General features: G+C 40.5%; 1 protein-coding gene across 2 annotated transcripts in view; it reads right to left on the minus strand.

The window, feature by feature from the left end:
- Positions 1–875: 875 nt before the first annotated feature.
- dnah9 (dynein, axonemal, heavy chain 9) overlaps positions 876–19,053 on the minus strand; it is a 147,006-nt gene continuing 128,828 nt past the window's right edge. For both annotated transcript variants that reach the window (XM_031873863.1, XM_031873862.1), the window contains 5 exons: positions 16,653–16,823; positions 12,074–12,256; positions 3,802–4,055; positions 3,582–3,717; positions 876–2,007 (listed from right to left, as the gene is read on the minus strand). In XM_031873863.1, the coding sequence (XP_031729723.1) occupies positions 1,780–2,007; positions 3,582–3,717; positions 3,802–4,055; positions 12,074–12,256; positions 16,653–16,823 (972 nt within the window). In that variant the 3' untranslated portion in view covers positions 876–1,779. The remainder of the gene's footprint in view (positions 2,008–3,581; positions 3,718–3,801; positions 4,056–12,073; positions 12,257–16,652; positions 16,824–19,053) is intronic.

A 19,053-nucleotide genomic window follows, 5' to 3' on the forward strand; every position in this document is an offset into this window, starting at 1 on the left:
TGTGTGTGTGTGTGTGTGTGTGTGTGTGTGTGTGTGTGTGTGTGTGTGTGTATGTCCTTGAGCCTTTTGAGATGGGAAAAAAATAAAATTAATTATTATTAAAAAAAAACAACAAAAAAAACAAAAAAAAACAGGTAAGTATTTTTAATTTATTATTATTGTAACAGACTGTCTCATGTTTATCGTTTTGTATTGGAGATATGATGTCCCTTCAGGGTTGGCATAGAGAAAAGGCGACTTCCACTTCTGGTCGAGGGGGGGAGCAGAAATAAAGAGAGAAGCTGCACCAGCTGTTGCTCTCCCTGGAGACTACTGGACATCGCTGCGGTAAAGTCAGCAGACACACAGATCTCTGTGGTCAACTCAGCAGACACTGACATTTTAGTGCACCTATATGCTGAAATTCACGGTAAACGCATTTAAACTGCACAGATCGGGGCGAAGGACTTTGAAAGTTAGCGGAAACATTAACGTGAGACAACATCCGGTTTATTCAGACGAACATCCGGTTTTCAGAATAAGATACCAACAAAGTATGAATTATATTCACATTAAGTATAAAACATGCTACCTGCATCTCGTGAACCAAATGTTGCACTTTTGTTCATATAGCAGTACTTTTAAAATAAAAGTGCGCAATACACTACTTTTGAATTCATTATTGAACTTTGCCATAACAATGCGATTAATCACGATTAATCACAAAAAAATCCATGCGATTAATCGTGATTAAATATTTGAATCGTTGCCCAGCACTAATTATTATTAACATATATTAGTATTAACATTTGAATGGTGTTTTTATTAAGCCACTAATAGATGATAACAACAAAGTAAACACTGATTTTGGGACAGTTCCCATTCTTTGAGAGGGATAAAATTGTTTTATTTTTCAAACACAACAAGCTAAGCAACAACACTATCTGCTTTCTGAGGTTTGCCTCCAGATTGCCTGTCTACTCTGGTTACGCCTTGATGTTGTCACCTGCACATTGTCTCCTCTTCATTCCACTACAGGACACACATCCTGCCATGCTCTCCCTGTTGCACCCACATGCAGATCTGCACTCTACTGAGTGCACTTTTCTAGTTTCCAAAGGTTTTCTGGAGTCAGGTGGTTTAAAGATAACAACCAGGTGAATGGAAAGACTCTCCAGGGACCACCACAGTGTGGCACTGAGCGGTGCCCTCTTCACTATATCCTTTTCTTCTGTCTGATTATTTCGATGCCAGGATTGCATGAAGGGTATAATGTCATATTGTGGAGAAAGAAATGTAGTCTTTATATTTGAAAATGTTTTGCATAGGTTTGAAACAAAGTGATAAGGTACTGCTTTTTGGTGTAGTGAGTTTTACTAATTTCAGCTGTCTGTCTGTCATGTGACCCTCGCCTTGCAGGTCCCGCCAGTCCTAAAATGTCTCCGATGTGGAATGTGACCACAAGCTGTAAACAAGAAACATGTGTCCTTGATATACAAAGTTACAGAGTTTACGTCTTGTTTTATTTTGTTGACATGCTAAAACTTAGAGTAACAATAGCACAAGTAAACACAAGTGTTTAAAGTCAGTAAACTGACTTAGTAATCCATCACTAAATAAGACTGTAGTTGACTGTATTGAATTGAGTAAGGATGCATCTCTATTTCTTATGAACTCAACTTTTCATTTGCAGAGGAAGACTGCAATATTTCATCTTTCAAAAGTTACCTAAACAATTCGGTCCAAAGTCAATTGAACCCTTGACCCTGTTGGCACCATAACCAGCACAATCAACTCCTGCTAGATCTGCAGAAGCAAAGCCACTCCAGCTAAAGCCCACTTGGAGGGATTTTCTTTGGACTTCAGGTTGAAGGTCCATACGTAGGTGGGTCCCCTCTGGCGGATCTTATAGACAGGACACTGGTAAACATTCCTTCTGTCCTGTTTGTCCACAGGAATGGCCCTGATGAAGATGACCGGCACGGTCGGAGTGAGCTCTTTCAGGCGGGCTTCTACAATCATGCCAATCTGAAAGAGTAAGGAAGTTTGGAGAAGACAGGAGAGGGAAGAGGGGAGGGAGGGGGATGTGGGGGACAAGCCAGTCAACCACAGACAGAGTAAGAAATTAGTTCGAGGAGCAGTGAGATCCTCGTCCCGACTGTACTTGCCATTGAGGCAGTATTTAATATTGTTCTTTGGTTGAAGAAAAAGTAGATGTTTGACTAATCTTTATTGGCACAAATAGTGTTAGACATCCAGTTTGCATAAAACAATACTGTGGTGACCTTGAAAAGTGGTGAAAGCCGGCTGAGTTTGAGTCGAAGTCAAGCTGCCCTGCCTAAGAATACACACTCTGTAAACACACTGAAACAGAGCGGTCTGTCTCATTAATTAATCCTCCAACACTTAGTGCCTGACAAACACAAGTTTCACCATGCATGCCCAGTGACTCTCAGGAATGAATGTAAATCCGGATGACTTTGGAAAGCACAAAGGACAATGCCCTAATTGCCTCTACATTAACTACAAAACTTTAAAGAGCTCTTAAACACCAATAACTTTTTGTCTGTTAGGGTAAATATAAATGATGGGTATGGTAAAGCAGGCCATGTGGGCTCACTATGGTTCATTGTAAATTAGATTAACACTGTATAAACACTGTTAATATGGTAACGTGTCTATTTTTATTGTATAATCTCACAATATACTGAGAGAATAACAATTTATTACAAAGATAGATTATTCATCGCCGTTCATTGGTGTCATTTCATGAATACAAGTGTCCCGTGTGTAATGTCTGCATTTCTACCGTATCCATTCAGCACACAATGTGTTTATCACATAAAGTATCTAGCTGTCTTTGGTGTGTGAAACCCCTCTGAATGCCAGCTTCAATAACATAGATGAGGAGGTTTATCATAAATCTTTGACTTTTATTGCTGCTCAGAGCTGTGTCCTGAAGGAGTGCTGCTTCCTCTCCTTTTCACTCTCTGCTACTCTCCACAAGTGGCACAGAACTGGCCTTGGGGCTGAGAGGAGGACGTGAAGAGAGAAGTAGAAGAGGCAGACTAGAGGAGTTGTCGGGAGACGCCATCTGTCCGCCTGTCTTTTTGTCTGCGTCTCCAACTTTAATGAAGAAAAAAGGAGACACTCCTCTAAAGTGTTCAAGTGCACACTCTGCACATTCCCTAATTAAGAAGTCTACAGGGATGCTCCTTGAAAGCTGGGTGCATATACAGTAGCTGTGTGTATGTAGATAGATAGAGCCCTGGGAAGCTGCACTGCATTCTGAGAGCTGAACGCATGCAGGATGCAAATTAGAAAATGAAGCCACAAAGGGAATGTGGAGGCCCTTCACGGGTCAAATATCGAAGTTACTTTACTTGACTCAGTTTAAAGATGTAATTTGCTGTTAGCTCACCTTATGTTCATGTGTCATCCATCTTCGCAATAAGTGTGTAAAGGAAGCTTTCTGTATAAGGTAAGTGTGCTGTTTTTTATTTTGTTTCTTCACCTTCCCTAGAGACTAGACCTCACAATCAGCTATTCTTCACCGCTGTGACAGTCAGCTGAACAAATCAATCAGTTAAAAACTCATGTACCTGTGTGTCCCAGCGTGCACCCTCCATGCATAGCCCGTGTACGTAGGCCCCTTCACGGGGCGGTAAAGAGAAGTCCTCGCGGTTTTTCTTGGTGACATCGCACTGCAGACACATCCTGTCCAGAGGCCACTCGTTCCTGTCATTCAAACACAGGCTGTGTCACACCAAGTGGCTTCTATCACATTTACACCCTTGATGTCCTCATGTAAAACAACCCTACCTTCTAGCCATAGCCTGCATGATGGCTGTGAGGAAAGACTGTGGGTTGAAGAAGCCAGCAAGCCACACCACAGAGGGTAAGACGAAGTCCGTTGACCAGGCCTCCAGCTCCTTGATCCGGGCCAGCAGGTCAATGAACCACAGGGCCAGGCCAGACATGGAGGGGTAAGCCCGCTTGGTCCAACTGTCCGGCACCATGTCCAGGAAGATAGCATTCTGAAGGCTTTCCATGTCACTGGTCATGGTTAACTCTCCCTGAAGGGTTGGGGCCACAGGAAAGGGGGACATTCAACAACCAACTGAAACCATCCATTTTGCACTCAAACATCACTGTCCGAACAATAAAAAGGTTTATTGGTCATATTTTTTATAGCTGAAAGGAAGAAAAACAAGATCCATCAGTGATGCTCCTTTAAGCCATGGTCACTCCAGAAAGTGATACAATGAATTCCATCCATGTGTCCTTGCGATAAAGACTGTGTTAGCAGCTTAGCAAAGTTGTGACTACCCGTACAGGGCAAATGGATGAGCTAACTGCTAGGCTAGGCATTGGCAAGCCTAGCAGCCTGGAACAAGCAAGCACAAGGCTAAGCTAATGGTAGCACAAGGCTAAGCTACAACAGTTCAAACTCTCCAGGATTTTGTTCCATCAAACTGTCAACAAAGTTAAAAGATTTTCATGGATATAAACACTAACCAAACAAAATCCATCTACAAACAGCATTTTATTAGCATTGGTGCTGAGCAATAAGGACCACACCATTCAACATCCATTTAGCATCTAAAGGAATTCACTTTGACATACAGTATGAGCTATGTGTTTATTATTTTTTATTTCTCATGGCTGATTGGCTAATTAGATATTGTGTCTATTTCCCTTGTATCTGGAAGTTGGGGGTGGCTGTGGCCCAGTGGATAGAGTGGGTTGTCCTTTAACCACAAGGTCTGTGGTTTGATTCCTGGTATATCTTGTTCACATCAAGTTCATTCAGAAACAAAATACCTTCCTCAATCTGTGTTCTTGTCTGTACTTCTGTTCCTGCCTAGAAGGCCAGCTCTGAAAATCTGAAAGGATTGTATGAGGGCTCTGGAGCACAGTCGTATAGTTGTTGGACCCTGGTCGAAGTTGGCCAATGCCAGTCTGCATTTGAGGGTGGGATTTAGCACAGGGTCAATTGCGTATACTGCAGCCTTCAGTTAATGGGAGCTTGGACTCCTAAGTTCAAGGATGGAGTTGGAACTTGGAGTAGGCTACTCTGTAATGAGAGGCCTCATGTTTGTAGACTTTCTTGTTGTGTCATATAAAATAAACACAACATCCTTTTGGGTAGATACATTTCATACATAAAAGGAGAGCACAGGGCATGAAGAGTAAATTAAAGAGCTATGTGTTGTAGCAGGAAAACATTGTGTGGACATAAACTTTATTGCTGCTATTATTTGAGTTTTCCAGTGTCTTTGCTGTACTTTAATGAACAGGCGGCTTGTGGATATAAGAAAAACTTGGCTTTCGCCTTTCATCATCTTTCTGGAAAATATCTATTTAGCAACTTATTAACAACTCTTCTCAGTGCTGACTACAGACTGAATATAAGAAGTGGACGTAGTCACCGTGACGTCACCCATTGGTTTGTGGTCTGCAGTTTTAAAGCCTCAAGCTCAGCATTTTGGTCATCGCCATCTTGGATTTTGTCTGTCGCCATCTTGGATTTTTGCAAACAGTGAACAGAAGTGACTATATTAGGACTGTGGAGGAGTGACGTAGAGACGCCGTATACGGCTCTTTTCGCGTTAGTGACCTGTCAATCACAAGGTAGCCCTGCCCTAAATCATTCCCTGCTTTATGGTCTGTTTGACTCTAAATTGACCATCATTTGCTAAATGAACATCATGCTGTATTGAAGAAGACTTGAAACTCATTTTCTCATTGACTTTGATACAACCAGAGGAGTTTCCCCCCGATGGTCAGTAGAGAGAATACAAGTTTAAAGCACTTCCTCATTGGCTCCTTTTTTCATAACCGGCGGTTGCAGCCTGGTGCTGACAGATGCTGCCTCTTTTGGTAATATAATTCGTCATTGGTTTGTAAATTTCATTTCAGGAAGGAACCATAAGTGCAATGAGGTCACTTGCCGTTTGTCTTAACAGATAAACATTGTAGGTGATACCACCAGCCACATCAGGTGTGGAATGGTACCAAGCCCTACTGATGTACACACAAACACTGAGACTAGGATGCCATGCCAGATAAGGAAACACGCTGTAAGATAGCCAAGACAAGAGTAATGAGACAACACTGGTGTCCTTCACCCACTGATACTGGAGCTGATGTATTGCTGATGTATAGATACTCATATGTGACAGTCATAACAGTTCTTTATGATGCTGATAAGATTCTGTACATGTATCTACATCTGTTACAGTGAACCTTTCACCTTCACAACACCTGATCCTGATCTCAGTATAGCTGCAGCATACTTTGACACACTGTGGCACTATGAAGCTGCACCGTCCACCAAGGCTAACATTCTGATAGCTCCTATTTATTACACTATGAAAACCAAATATGATTCCATTTGCTGGTACAATAGTCTACATCGCTTTTAAATCACTGAGCCGATTTATTGACGCTTGTAGTGTCAGGAGATCGAAGCCTCATAACTCCTGAGGAACGCTCTTACGCCCTCCTTCTCTTTCTGTTTGTTGTTAACACATGATTCAGTCAGGCCTGACACACAGAGCGCAGACATCTCATTCCTCTCTGCTCCTGTGTAAGCCAAATCTCTGAGTCATTCTGACGACTGAGACTGAAAAAACAACGGAGAAGACGGTTTAATTATGCAGGAACACTAATGCAGCAGTCAACCACAGCCGAGCCAGCGTAGTGTGAAACATAGGTGTTGAGGATAACTGAGGGTTTTGTGGTGGATTTTGAGAGTTAATTTGTTTTACATTACAAATATTTAGCTTCAGCACTATCCCTGCTGGGCCAGTGCTTCCCAAGAAGGGATCAGTGGAGTCCCAATCAAATGAGAAATAAACCCCATTCGGATATGATTAACATTACAGGGGGAATTCAATATTAAATATTCACTGTGCTCATCTGTTTTTTAAATCAATTTCCAAGTGGCAATTTAACCATCGTGGAACTACGGCATACGGTCTGCAATACAAGTGGACATTCAGCAGAACAAAGACAAAAGAGAAAGCCAGAAGCCTTCTGAAGAGGAAGAGATACTGCAGGCAGTGAATTTGAGTCAAAAATCATACTCCTTCTCTAACACTAAACACATATGGATATCATTCAGTGTGACTGAGACTTCTTGAGTATGTCATAACCTCTGATGTCCATTACAAATTAACATCCAGATATCATAATCGTAAATCTTGGAAATCATAGAAAAAGACTTTCAAAACTTGCCTGAGAATCATGTTTTATCATTTCCTCACTGTCAAAGTAATCCACTGATTGTTTTTAGTAGATCCGTGGGTACAATGCAAACAAGAAATAGTAATAAGTTATTCAGCATACTTTCAATGGAGACAATTTTGCCAAAATGTTAAAAAATATAGGCTAAGAATACGTGGTTCATCAGACAATAAACTTACAGCAGCACATTTGATGAGCTTTAAGGGGCTTTGTTTCTTTCTGTCGTCGTATTTGTTCCGAGGCCTATATGTTGGTGTTTGCAAGTTAGCATCTAGCAGATTTCTTTGAAAATTGTTGATTTCATTTTCACAACAGAAGTCAAACTTCACAGTGTGCTGATGAAAAAAAAAGAAAAAGAGAGCTCTTCCCACACAAAAAAACTAGTTTTCTGAAAAACAATTGCGGCTGTAATGGCTGTGGTGAAAAGTTTACACACATACGAGTTACAGGCTCAAATAACTCAAATAAGATCACACAACAAAAGGTGCTACCCAGCATCCTCTGAGCATTGAGTATGAACCCTGGCACCAAGTTCTTATGAGACACAGTGGACATAGTAGACTGCTGCTTTAGTTTATGTCCAGACACCAACCAGAACTCCTATGCCTGTCTAATAGACACCATAATAGTATATAGTACTATCATATTTGGTTGTGCAACCCTGCAGCCTTGTAACTTGTAACCTTGTACTAACTGGCACTAGTACTCCTTTTTAGTTTTGTTTTTTGTTTGCAGACATGCACCATGGAAGCTCTTTATTCTATGGCACCCTTCTGGGGTCACATGGTAGAAAAACACCCTTGATGTGGGAATCGGATTCTCATTCTGTGGGCACAGATTCGTCGTGGTGTCCTTCTGACTGGGTCCTGGACATTTGTCCATAAAAAACACAGCCGCACCTATAATAATAGGCACCAACATCTAAACCAATACCATCCAGCGATTTAAGGCTCTCTATATTCATGTTTTGGTATCGTTAGAAAGATAAATCCATTTCTGTTAGATGAACACAGATTCACAGAGTCACTGGATCTCTTGAAATGGAACCTGTCGACTTAAGTCTGATTTCTGTGTTTACTATGAGCTCTCAGAACCAGCACCCTAATAGCCTATCTTACCTCAGGTAAAATATGAACGTGTAAATATCTATTGAGCCTTAAAATGCATCAATATCATTTTACAGAAATTTCATTTGAACCTTTTTCTGGCAAGTAAGAGCCATATATAACATAATAAATAAAGAGTACTAACTCTGTTAACATCTTGGTTATAAAATGTGATCAAGTGTCACAGTGGTGAAAATCAAAGAGTAGCAACAATCGTTTGCAGTTGGATACTTTCTTATTAATATTGAGAATCTGAAGTTTTCTACCGTGTGAGCCTAGAGGGGCTCTGTAATATACTGACATTATAATGGTCTTCAAAATTTCTACAAGGGTCGAATCTGATTGGTCAAGTCGATTCATCTCTTTTTTTTTTCTTGCTCATGGATCCCGATGTTTAAGTTTTATGTATCTACAGAAAAGTAGTAAAAACAAAATTTTTGGCTGAGATACTCAATACTGTTGCTTAGCTGATGCTACAGGATAATGGAGAGTGCTGTTTGTGGTGTGTGTGTGTGTGCGTGCGTGCGTGCGTGCGTGCGTGTGTGAGGCCCTGTCCGTAGTACTGAAACAGAGTTGATATTCATAGACACAGAGACAAGTCTGCTTGCTTTTTCGTGGTTGTAAATTAAACTTCGGGTTTTAATTCCAAACTCAAATTTAGCTAATCCAGCATGAACCGGTTTACATGACGCCGAACTAAATTGGAATTAATCAAATTTTCAAAACCAAATATCATGCAGTGAATCTGGGATATAAATTAATTTTCAACTTTTGGTCACAACTATTATTACAACACTGGTAATAATGTGCAAGTGCGTGAGCCTGTGTGCGTTTTGACCAACAACAAAATGATGACCTGGTTGCTTCACAGCACAACTGACAATCAGACTACAGACCCAGTCTTCAAAAGACAAGTAAATGGTAAATTCTAGCCTTTCGACAACTCAAAGCGCTTTAACACCAACATGTCATCATTCACCCATTCACATCCATTCATACACTGATGACAGGGCTACCATCAGGACTCTAACTAATCATTCATACTACATTCATGCACTACAGACACAGTTACAGGAGCAATTTGGGGTTAAGTGTTTTGCTCAAGGACACATCGACATGGACCAGCGGAGCCGGGGGTCGAACCGCCGATCCTTTGACTGAAGGATGACCCTGCTCTCATTTGAGTCACAAATGTAGGTCAGATCATTCTGCAGACTGTTACACTCACAAACAGCTTGCCAGATGTGCTCATCAAGAGCAGTAAGCAGGTATCAGCTGGCCGGAATGGTCCGGCACCTTTGATTGTTAGTATATAAATCTAATTGACAGTTTCTTGACACATACTGGTTCATATGTAACATGCCAGTGATCAACTTGGGCATCAGAGATCTGCGTATGGCTGGCGGAGGATACAGAACAGTGAGTTTTGGAGTCGGTTTAACACTTTATATGAAGGGGAACAAACAGGCATCTTTTATCTTTTGGTGGATCTGATGATATGACCAAATATGAGAAGGGTACAAATTTCTAGATTTCATATATTAGGAGACGTGAACCCCTTGTGCCCCCGAGGCAATTTCATGCTTGAACAGAGCTAAAAGAGTGATTATTGGAAATAACATCTGTCCAGTGGCCAGCACGACTCCAGATGTTGCTGGATGTGGAAATAGGCAGCTGCCACTAAATGGCCATGAATGAAATGAACAACAACAAAAGGCTGTACATATTTAAAAATTAAATTAGTTTTACTCAATTGAGAATAATTATTAAGAGTTACTGAGATTAGTAAGGATCAAGCTTTCCTTTTGAAGTAAAAACTGTAGAAAGATCGTAGAACAATATGAAAGCATAAAAGTATAACTATTATAACCTGTAACCCTTTTGAGTTCAAAGTATAACCAGCACAACTTATAGCTTGTTTACACTTTTTATAACCATCATAATATAACTTGTTTTATTTTATAATAGAAGTGATTAGGCATATAAACTGCTTAGACACTTTGTGTAACATAGTCACTTGAGCCTTACACAGTGCTTCTGGTTCTAACAGGATCAAACCAGTTACATTCTGTGTCAGCTCTAAGAAAGAGGAGGACTCATGTGTGAGTGACACAGGAAATGAAGGAGGTGCCAGCCTTAGAGCAGCAGAAAAAACAGCAGAAAAACTGAGAGATTTGGGCTTCTCCCCCAACTAGAGAATGGGATAGAGTTCTTACCCACTCTAAAGGGAACAGAAGACCCTTTAGGGGTCTTACCCCCTCAGAGATGGGTAAAAGAAGACCCTTTTTCTATCTTACCCACTATCTTATATGATAGTGGGTAAGATATCATATATATCTTACGATATATTAAGATATATTAGTATATATCTTAGTCCTCCTATAAGATAGGAGGACAGGGTCTTCTGTCCTCCTATCTTATAGGAGGACAGAAGACCCTTTTACTATCAGAAGACAGCACAAACCCTCTAGAGCTGACTGAGAGCCTGCAGTGACTGGAGAACAGCAGAGCAGAGCAGAGAGAAGAAAAAGGGGGAGATTTCCAGGAGAGATCCTGGACATTATACCTCATAGCAAATCAGTGAAAGCTGATTAAGAGGAAAACCCCATCATAGTAGGAGTGTTAAAATGAGTTCTTGTAGCACAGTGAATTCACATTGAATTGAAATTGTTTTATGTGATTGTTGTGTGGAAAACTTAAATAAAAACACAGCCTTACATTTTGTAAGTGTCTGAAGCCAAACAAAGTATTCTGGTCCTTTAAAACAATGTACCCCTCTTCCCCTGTCCGTTAATGGTGCGATAAGATGTGACGACTGAAACATGCAGAGGAGCTTAAGGTAAGTTCCCTGGGTGAAGACTTGGCAGTGTTAGTCATAAATGGTGAGAATGTTTACAATAGGCAATAGTAAAGTATAGACGATGTACATACGTAACTATTACATACAGGGTGTTAGGGTTACATCCCATTGAGAGCGCCTAGGGCATATAGCCGTAAAAGACTTTCAAAAAGACAATTAATTCCGAAATCCTAACGATTTAGCTACGGGGTGAGATAAAAGGCCGAAGGTATTGTTCCGACACCTCCAAGAGGAACGTATATCCTCGCAGGTGGGACAGCCGACGGAGTAACCACCGTGTTAGGTGTGAAAGACTTCCCCGCCTAGAAACGGGGCAGGAGCCGCTTCACACTACAAAACAAAAACAATTCTAGTGAGGTTGAAGAACCTCACCATGATTATGACTGTTAGAAACAGGCGTTGATAGTTTGCTAGTCCAAAACTTATGAACTTGTTCAATTGTTGGCTGTCACAACGTATGATAGCTTATGTATACTTTGATATTTTCAGCTGTATGCAAGTGGTGGAAGGAATACTCAGAGCCTTTACTTAAGTAGAACAATGTAAAAACAATCCATTACAAATAAAAGTCCTACGTAAGTTCAAGCACAGAAGTATTATCATCTAATGCTACTTCAACATGTGTGTGAGGAGCATTTTACAGTCACAGCTGCTGGAAACGGAACTAGTTTTAACTACTGGATTTACAGTTGGTATATTCCAGTGCTTATCTTGCTACGGGTCAGGTCCCTCACAAAGGGTCACAAGAAAAATCAGAGGTGTCATGAGATGATGAACGGGGTAGGAACAAAGAAAAAACATAGTTATACGACATAAAATTGAATTCATTTTTAAGACCTTTCTCTGGTGGAGTAGTAGTGGACCCTCAGTCCCTCACCTTGAGTCCCAGGCTGAGCTCGCAGAGGGAGCGTCTGATCTCCTGTGTGAGGAGGTTCATGCGCTCACACTCCTGCAGCGCCACCACCTGGTAGGGAGTCCTCTCCTCTGCCTTTCCCAGCAGCTCGGCCATGTTGAACTCCTCCGGGAGCTTCTCCATGATCTCCTCCAGCACAGCACGCACCTGATAATGTGTCAGTGAGTGAGTGAGTGTATTGTCAGTACAAAATGCAGTTTGGTCCATCTTACAGTTACAATTAAAGACACTGAGGAAGATACTGAAGTAAAAGCAATCAGAGGGTTACAGTTATCTGTGTCAGATAAACTCAGTATAGTGCAAACGCTGACAGTCTGAGAAAGTGTTACAGTTTGAAATAGACAGTTCCATAAATATTCATGAAGATATATTTTGCAAGGCAGCTCTTTGTTTTCAATAACAGTCTAATCCCTCCACAAAATCAATGCTCACATCATATTTTTGAGGGTAAGTGATGAAAGCTAATACCCGTGTCAACACTTTCCCAAGGCAACCAGCATTAGCGATCAATCAACGGATTAGGTGCCGAACAAAGGATATGAGGTCATCATATCTATGGATTTTTCAGTTGAAATATCTGATCTGGCTTTGGCAGCTACTGAGCATGCTGAATACTAAGTGAACCTCATTGTAAGCTGTGCATGGCTGTCATCGGTTAAGACGAGTATCCAGACTTCTGAGCCAGACACACAGACACACACACTGGAGCGGTGTAACTAAGCTTAGTGAATCAGGCTTATGTTCAGGAAGTTTCATCAAGGACTTTTAAGTCTGACCTAACCTACCATGGAAACGTATTGTAAAAAACCTGTCTTGAGTAAGCCTAACTAACTGAACCAGGATTAAGTTAAAATCTGACTCGCAGCTAATCAGTAGTATACCATAGTATGTTTTAAAACACAGTCGAAACTGGAACATTCACAGCCAGAGAGCAGCTCATATTAAACATATAGTATACATTCATGAAAGAAGAAGTAAAGAATAAGAGAATCGAGCCTAACTCTGTAAGATCAGGTTGTTGCAGCGCTCAGCTTGTAATCATGACATCACAGGTTCAAGTCTGAAAAATTCATTTAGCTTCAGCTGGCTGTCTGCTCCTCTGGTATTTACTGTTAGAGACAGTTTCTCTCATTTTATTTCAGTGACTTTTAAAGAGAACTAACGGTGAAATTACTTCTTACAATAAAAAAATCAGCCTTTGTTTTAAATTGCAGTGCATTTAACAGTGTTGAGTGGATAATTGTGCAGGTTACGAGCTCAGATTGAACTGCAACCGGTCAAAATGTCATCGATTGGACTGATGTTCTCAGTGCAGCGGTATAGAGGAACTTTGGGAAGTGTTTGCGTCTGTTGGTTTGATTGTAACATTGGTTAAGCCTGAGGTAGCTAGCTTGACCAGGACCAGGCTAGTCTGGTGGGATACAAACAATAACTTAGGCCAGGCTTATTCAAACTTCCTTTATGAAACAGATGTTCTTGACAATAAGCCTGACTTACAGAAGTAAAGCTGGTATGGGTAATCTTGCTGTATGAAGCAGCCCTCTGGTCAGGTGGCTAGTGTCAGGCTTAGCTTCACCTCACATTCAACCAGTTTACAGTCATCTGTCACTTCCTCTTTACTGCTGCACACAGCTGGAGTGCATTTCTCTATCAGAGAAACAGATGATTACCGCTGTGACTAGAACGTGTGACCAAACTGCAGCTTAACCTAAGGATATGTAACCTTATCACTAGTTATTTACAGCTTTTTATTTACACTGAACAAAATGCAATCATTAGGGTGTTGCAGAGTTGCTTACAGTAAAGAGCCACCTCAGCTTTAATAAGCATCAAAGTAGCCATGCAGTCATTCATTTCAGAGGAGAAATCTGGCTGATGGTGATCAAAGTAAACAAAAAATGTAACATAACTCACAATTTGCTGCTTGTTTATAGCCACAGTAAATATAAATAACGTTTTAACAAAACGAACACTCAGACAACCACCACCCGTATTTGTGATATTAAAAAGAGACACTTGCTCAATTGAGGGAGTGCGCGAGGCTGCACTCTCTCTGACAGAATATTTGTTTTAGCTTTTACCCTCAAATAAGCTTTATTTCAGAGCAGTAGTGAACCAGAAAATGCCATCCCTGTAAAAAAAAAATCACCCTGGGTGCTGTCAGAGGCCCCAAACAGTTGGTCTTCAATTTTCTTTTCGATTCAGTGTGCAGCAGCTACAGAGAATGTCACCTGTTGTCACCATGCATCTAGGATGTGTTGCTCTAGCCCAGAGTTTAGTGAGACAGTGGGCTTTGTGAAAGCCTTTGGTGTACGTGTCCAGGTATCTGCCATGTCTGAATGAGGGTTTGGCTTTTCAAGACTGAATGTCACATCAGAATCATAACTTTAGTTCAAATGCCACCAGCTTACTTACCTGCTAGTGGGTCTGTCATAACAGATGTAATGCTGTGCAGCCAAACATTGTTCAAACCCACAGTACTGAACTTTAAATCCTGCCACCCCAAAGTTATATAAGGTAGAAACATGTTAGACTGAAAAAAAACAAGGATGCACACGACATCTAGAATGGTTCTAGTTGTCGTTGTTGTTTTGTTTTGGTAAATTAAATATAGAACTGTAACACATGTCATATTTGATTAATTGAATAAAAGTATGTGATATTTCACTTTCAACTTCAAGGGGCCTGCTCTCTTTTCTTCCATGCACACTTTTAATGCAAATAAGAACTTTAGTTACTTTGTTACCATTTCTAAATAGTTCTAAGCAGCATTTAGATCCCAGAGCAATATGAAGAAAATAATTCAAAGGTAAGCAAAATTGAATCTAATTATATTGTAATTGAAATCAGGTCAAGCCTTTCCCTATAGAAGGGTTATTCGATTCAAGTTCAGCGAGGTCCAGTTAGAGAGTTTCCTCATTAACGGTCCAGAACATCACAATAATGTCGAACTTGTTCTATGATTTAGTTCCATATATATTGAATTAGCCAACAGTTGTATTAACTTCTGTATGTGGTCAACAACTGATGTCAAATAAAATAAAGAAAGTTCAATTGAATAATGTCTGAACAATATTTATTGTCAGTTTTCAAAATGAACTGGATGATTGAATTATAAATAATACAAACTCATATAATAAAGACATGTTCTTCTCTCGCTTCAAGTAAAATAAGGGCTGGATTAAAGAATAAATTAAATTACAGAAAGCTTTTGAAAAATGTGCATCTTAAAATAAAGAACTACATTTTAGAAAAATGAATTTAGCTGAACTGCCGTTCACTTTTAAATTCAGTTCATTCAGGTGTGAAGTGATGTCAACCAAAAAAACATATTATATTTTTCTCATCTTCTAAAAAGAGAAATGTGTGAGCAGGGACTTTATCTGTGGTTATTAAACCACTTGTTTCAGCTCTACTCCTCTCTGTTGACATCGTTGTTGTGAAGTGAATTAACATGTTAGGATTCTGATCATATTGGACTCTTAGATCGTTTATTTTCTGTGACTTCATTTCAGATGTGAGTGGGTACGTTTGCTGTGCTTTGTCTCATAGTGGCGTTTCACATTAACGCTTTTACTGATCGTCACGGTCTCTGAACATGTGAAACACACTGGTTTTAAACTGTCCGTGTGAAGAATTAACCTTTAAGAGTCTGTTCATTTTTGGTTAAAGACTCTGGCCTCTCTGACCACTTTTCTCGTTTTGGTGAACGTCATGTGAAATAACTTCACCGACTCTCTTAATGCTCCTGCTCTTCGTTCTCTTTCCTCGTCTCTCCTCTGTGTGTGTGAAACTCACTCGAGTCAGGAAACTTATCAGAATACACATATTTGATTGGCTGAGCAGCATCATGTGAGATGATTTACAACGCATTTAATTGGTGGGTGTGTTTCCTGGACTGCTGAACGAGTGCCATAAAGGCTGGAAAAGCTGTTTAAAATAGAAGCGCTCCGTCAAAATTTTATAATTCTCAATTATCGGTTTTAGGTCCATGGTCCAGATACAAAGGCATCTGGGTCCGGATCCGGACAGTGGTCGGCCTATTAGTGACCCCTGCCCTAGAGCATCGATCAAACATATTTTATACGGCCAAAACACTTTTGGCCGTATAAAATATGTTTGATCGATGCTGTTAGGGCTGATACTGTTAGGGCTGATACTGTTAGGGCTGAAACATAAATGTATTAGTTCATTGACAGAAAATGAGCATTAACAGCTTTTCTTTGTCAAATGTAAAAGAAACTGTCTTATCTCTGGGCTGTGGACTGTTGGTTGGATAAAACAAGACATCTTAATGCATCACTTAGGGCTGCGTGATATTGAAATGGAAATGTTTTCTGAGATGAATAGACAGATGAGGAATCTATTGATTGAGAAAAATATTGGTCGATTAACAAGATGATGAATATTGTCATGTTGTTCCTTGGTTTGCTCGGCGTCACAGACTCAACTAAGTGAAATCTTAATGTGTTCACAATCACTTCTAGGGGAAATGTTTGGCTGTTCACATACTTTTGGACATGTAGTATACAATAATACTGACCTTTTCCTCACGTGTGGTGCCATCACCCTCACAAACTCCTCCGTCCCTGGGCTGCATCTCCAGCACCGTGCGAAAGAGCTTCTCAGAGGTCTGTGTGAGGAAGCCGATCTCAGCATTGGGATGAAGGCCGTACAGGTAGGGCGACTCGGCAGGTAATGTTTGGTCAATGTACTGGGACGGAAGAAATCCATGTCAATCCATTTACCTCACAATTTATGGAATTTTGCCCGAACCTCAAATGCAGGATTTTAAAGATTTTGGTCTTAACTTATCAATATAAAGTCAAGTAAGTAAAGTCTTTCTTTTGTTCTTGAAAATGAAGACTTATAAATCCCTGTTTTTCACTTGAACAGGACAACATTTAAACATTTGGCCTAGAATATTTTCTACTAACAGCATAAGATTGGCAATTACTTCTGAAAAGAAAAGTACAGCCTTTGTATTTCTCATGTTTCTTCTAATGTTCTGCTGACAAAGGACAAGAATGGAACCATATGAATGAGGAAATATCTTTGGGTGAGATTCAAACACACAGGATCAATTGACAGACTGTTAATGAGCATAACAAGAAGGCATTTTCCATCTGCTGGTCCATAATGAATATCAATATGCTTTTAAGTTAGTGCAGATGAAAGTGGAAGCTCAAGTGAAAAAGGCTCCTTTTTGAGGGGGACTAACATATAAAAAAGCTCTTCTAATCATAATGTCCTGATGGAAAATATATTGGCCTTTATTACAGAAACACTTTGTAGTCAGCTTGTTTGATCTCCTCTGTATTTGCTGCTTAACTTTTGCTGATTGCATACACCTGTATGTTGTTGAAAGAGGATTAAAACTGCTGAGTCACCTTCCTACTCTGTGCCTCTCCCACAACTCTCCCCTCCTAAATATACTGTAAGTTTGCTCAGATGGTTTTGAGGGAGGCAGCGGCCTAGCAGACCCCCGGGGACCCACAGGCCTCTACAACCCTGTTCTTAGGCCAAATCTCAACCACCGCGCCCTCGGCCCAACTGTGTGGTGACAGTCAAATGTAAAAGGCTCCAGTCCTTACCACCGGAGCCACTATGGCAGCCCACATTTGCCCGTTGAGCATCACTCAGACTGGGGCAAAATGAAATACAAGTGGCACAGCCCGCTCCCTCTGCCTCCCCAGGGACCACGTGGGAGAAATCTGGACTGTCACATTTTCTGAACCACTGTTATTCATATTCTTATTCATATTCATGCTGGTTCCAGCTATCAGAGAATGAAGCTTTAAAAAAACTGAAATGGCCACAATATGCTTGGCCTTGCTTATTTATACATCTTTGAGAATGATACATAATATCTAAATGGTGCACTGCAGCCGTTGACACAACAACCTACCTCATTTCTGATTTCATCCTGTCAATCAAGGTTCAATGATGAATAGCAATATACAACAGCACGGTGGGGTGAAGCAGTGGAAGGTCAGGCTGGAACATGTCAACAATACTAATGGTGATCACACTGGGGATAAAGCTGATGAATGGGCTATGTTCATTCTAAGCTTTCAAATGTTTAACTACCAGGGCAGCTCCTGGAGTCTGCCTCCACCCAGACACACCAGAGAGTGGCAAAGCTAAATGCATTTGTGCATCTTCATTAAATAGGTGGTGACATAGTGACTTAACCCAGGATCCCAGGAATGATGTCTATATTGGAGGATTTCACCTTTGACCTTCAAAGTCTTGCATTCTATGGCAATGTTTTGTAATGTATAGAGCCACGATAGACTACAAGACATTGTCATTCCTGTCACTAACTTTTTCAGGAGATTTTCAATATATGGTATATGAATGGTCTTCATCAAGGGGTAGCTCAGTTGTCATGGAGATGGCTCCAGATCTGAAGTACAGATTATTCACAGTAACTACAGTTAGCATTGCTTCTTGTTTGGCAGAGTAGGGTTATAGAAAATGTCATTAAAGCAACACAACTAATATGATAACTTCCTCCAATTTAAAGTTGACTCTGTTCACACAAAGCGCTGTAAATTTGCATGTCAAGTTTAACTGTAGGCAAATGCACAGCTAGGTAGTATTGATGATACTGAAAAGAATGGATTTGGTCTTGTATGTTCTTCCTGTCTTTATTCATCCAAGGATATTATGCTCAGAGGAATCTGGGACATAAAAGCAATCTGCTGTTTAGTGCGGTGCAGGTAGTGTGCAGCTTAAACATTAAAGTGGGACTGCTGATGGCAACATTTTGTGGTGCGTCTATATGAATACATGTGTTGTGTTGTGGGTTCTACTTGGAGATTTTCAGAGTCAGAGCTCAGAGCTGACTCCGCTGCTGCTCTGCGGACAGAACCCCAGGGGGGAAACACTTTACTCACTTTCACTGTTTTGGACGGTCTGTTTGGCAACTAACAGCTAAC

This window comes from Anarrhichthys ocellatus, unplaced genomic scaffold, assembly GCF_004355925.1.
Source record: "Anarrhichthys ocellatus isolate YVR2014 unplaced genomic scaffold, GSC_Weel_1.0 scaffold76, whole genome shotgun sequence".
Lineage (NCBI taxonomy): Eukaryota > Metazoa > Chordata > Actinopteri > Perciformes > Anarhichadidae > Anarrhichthys > Anarrhichthys ocellatus.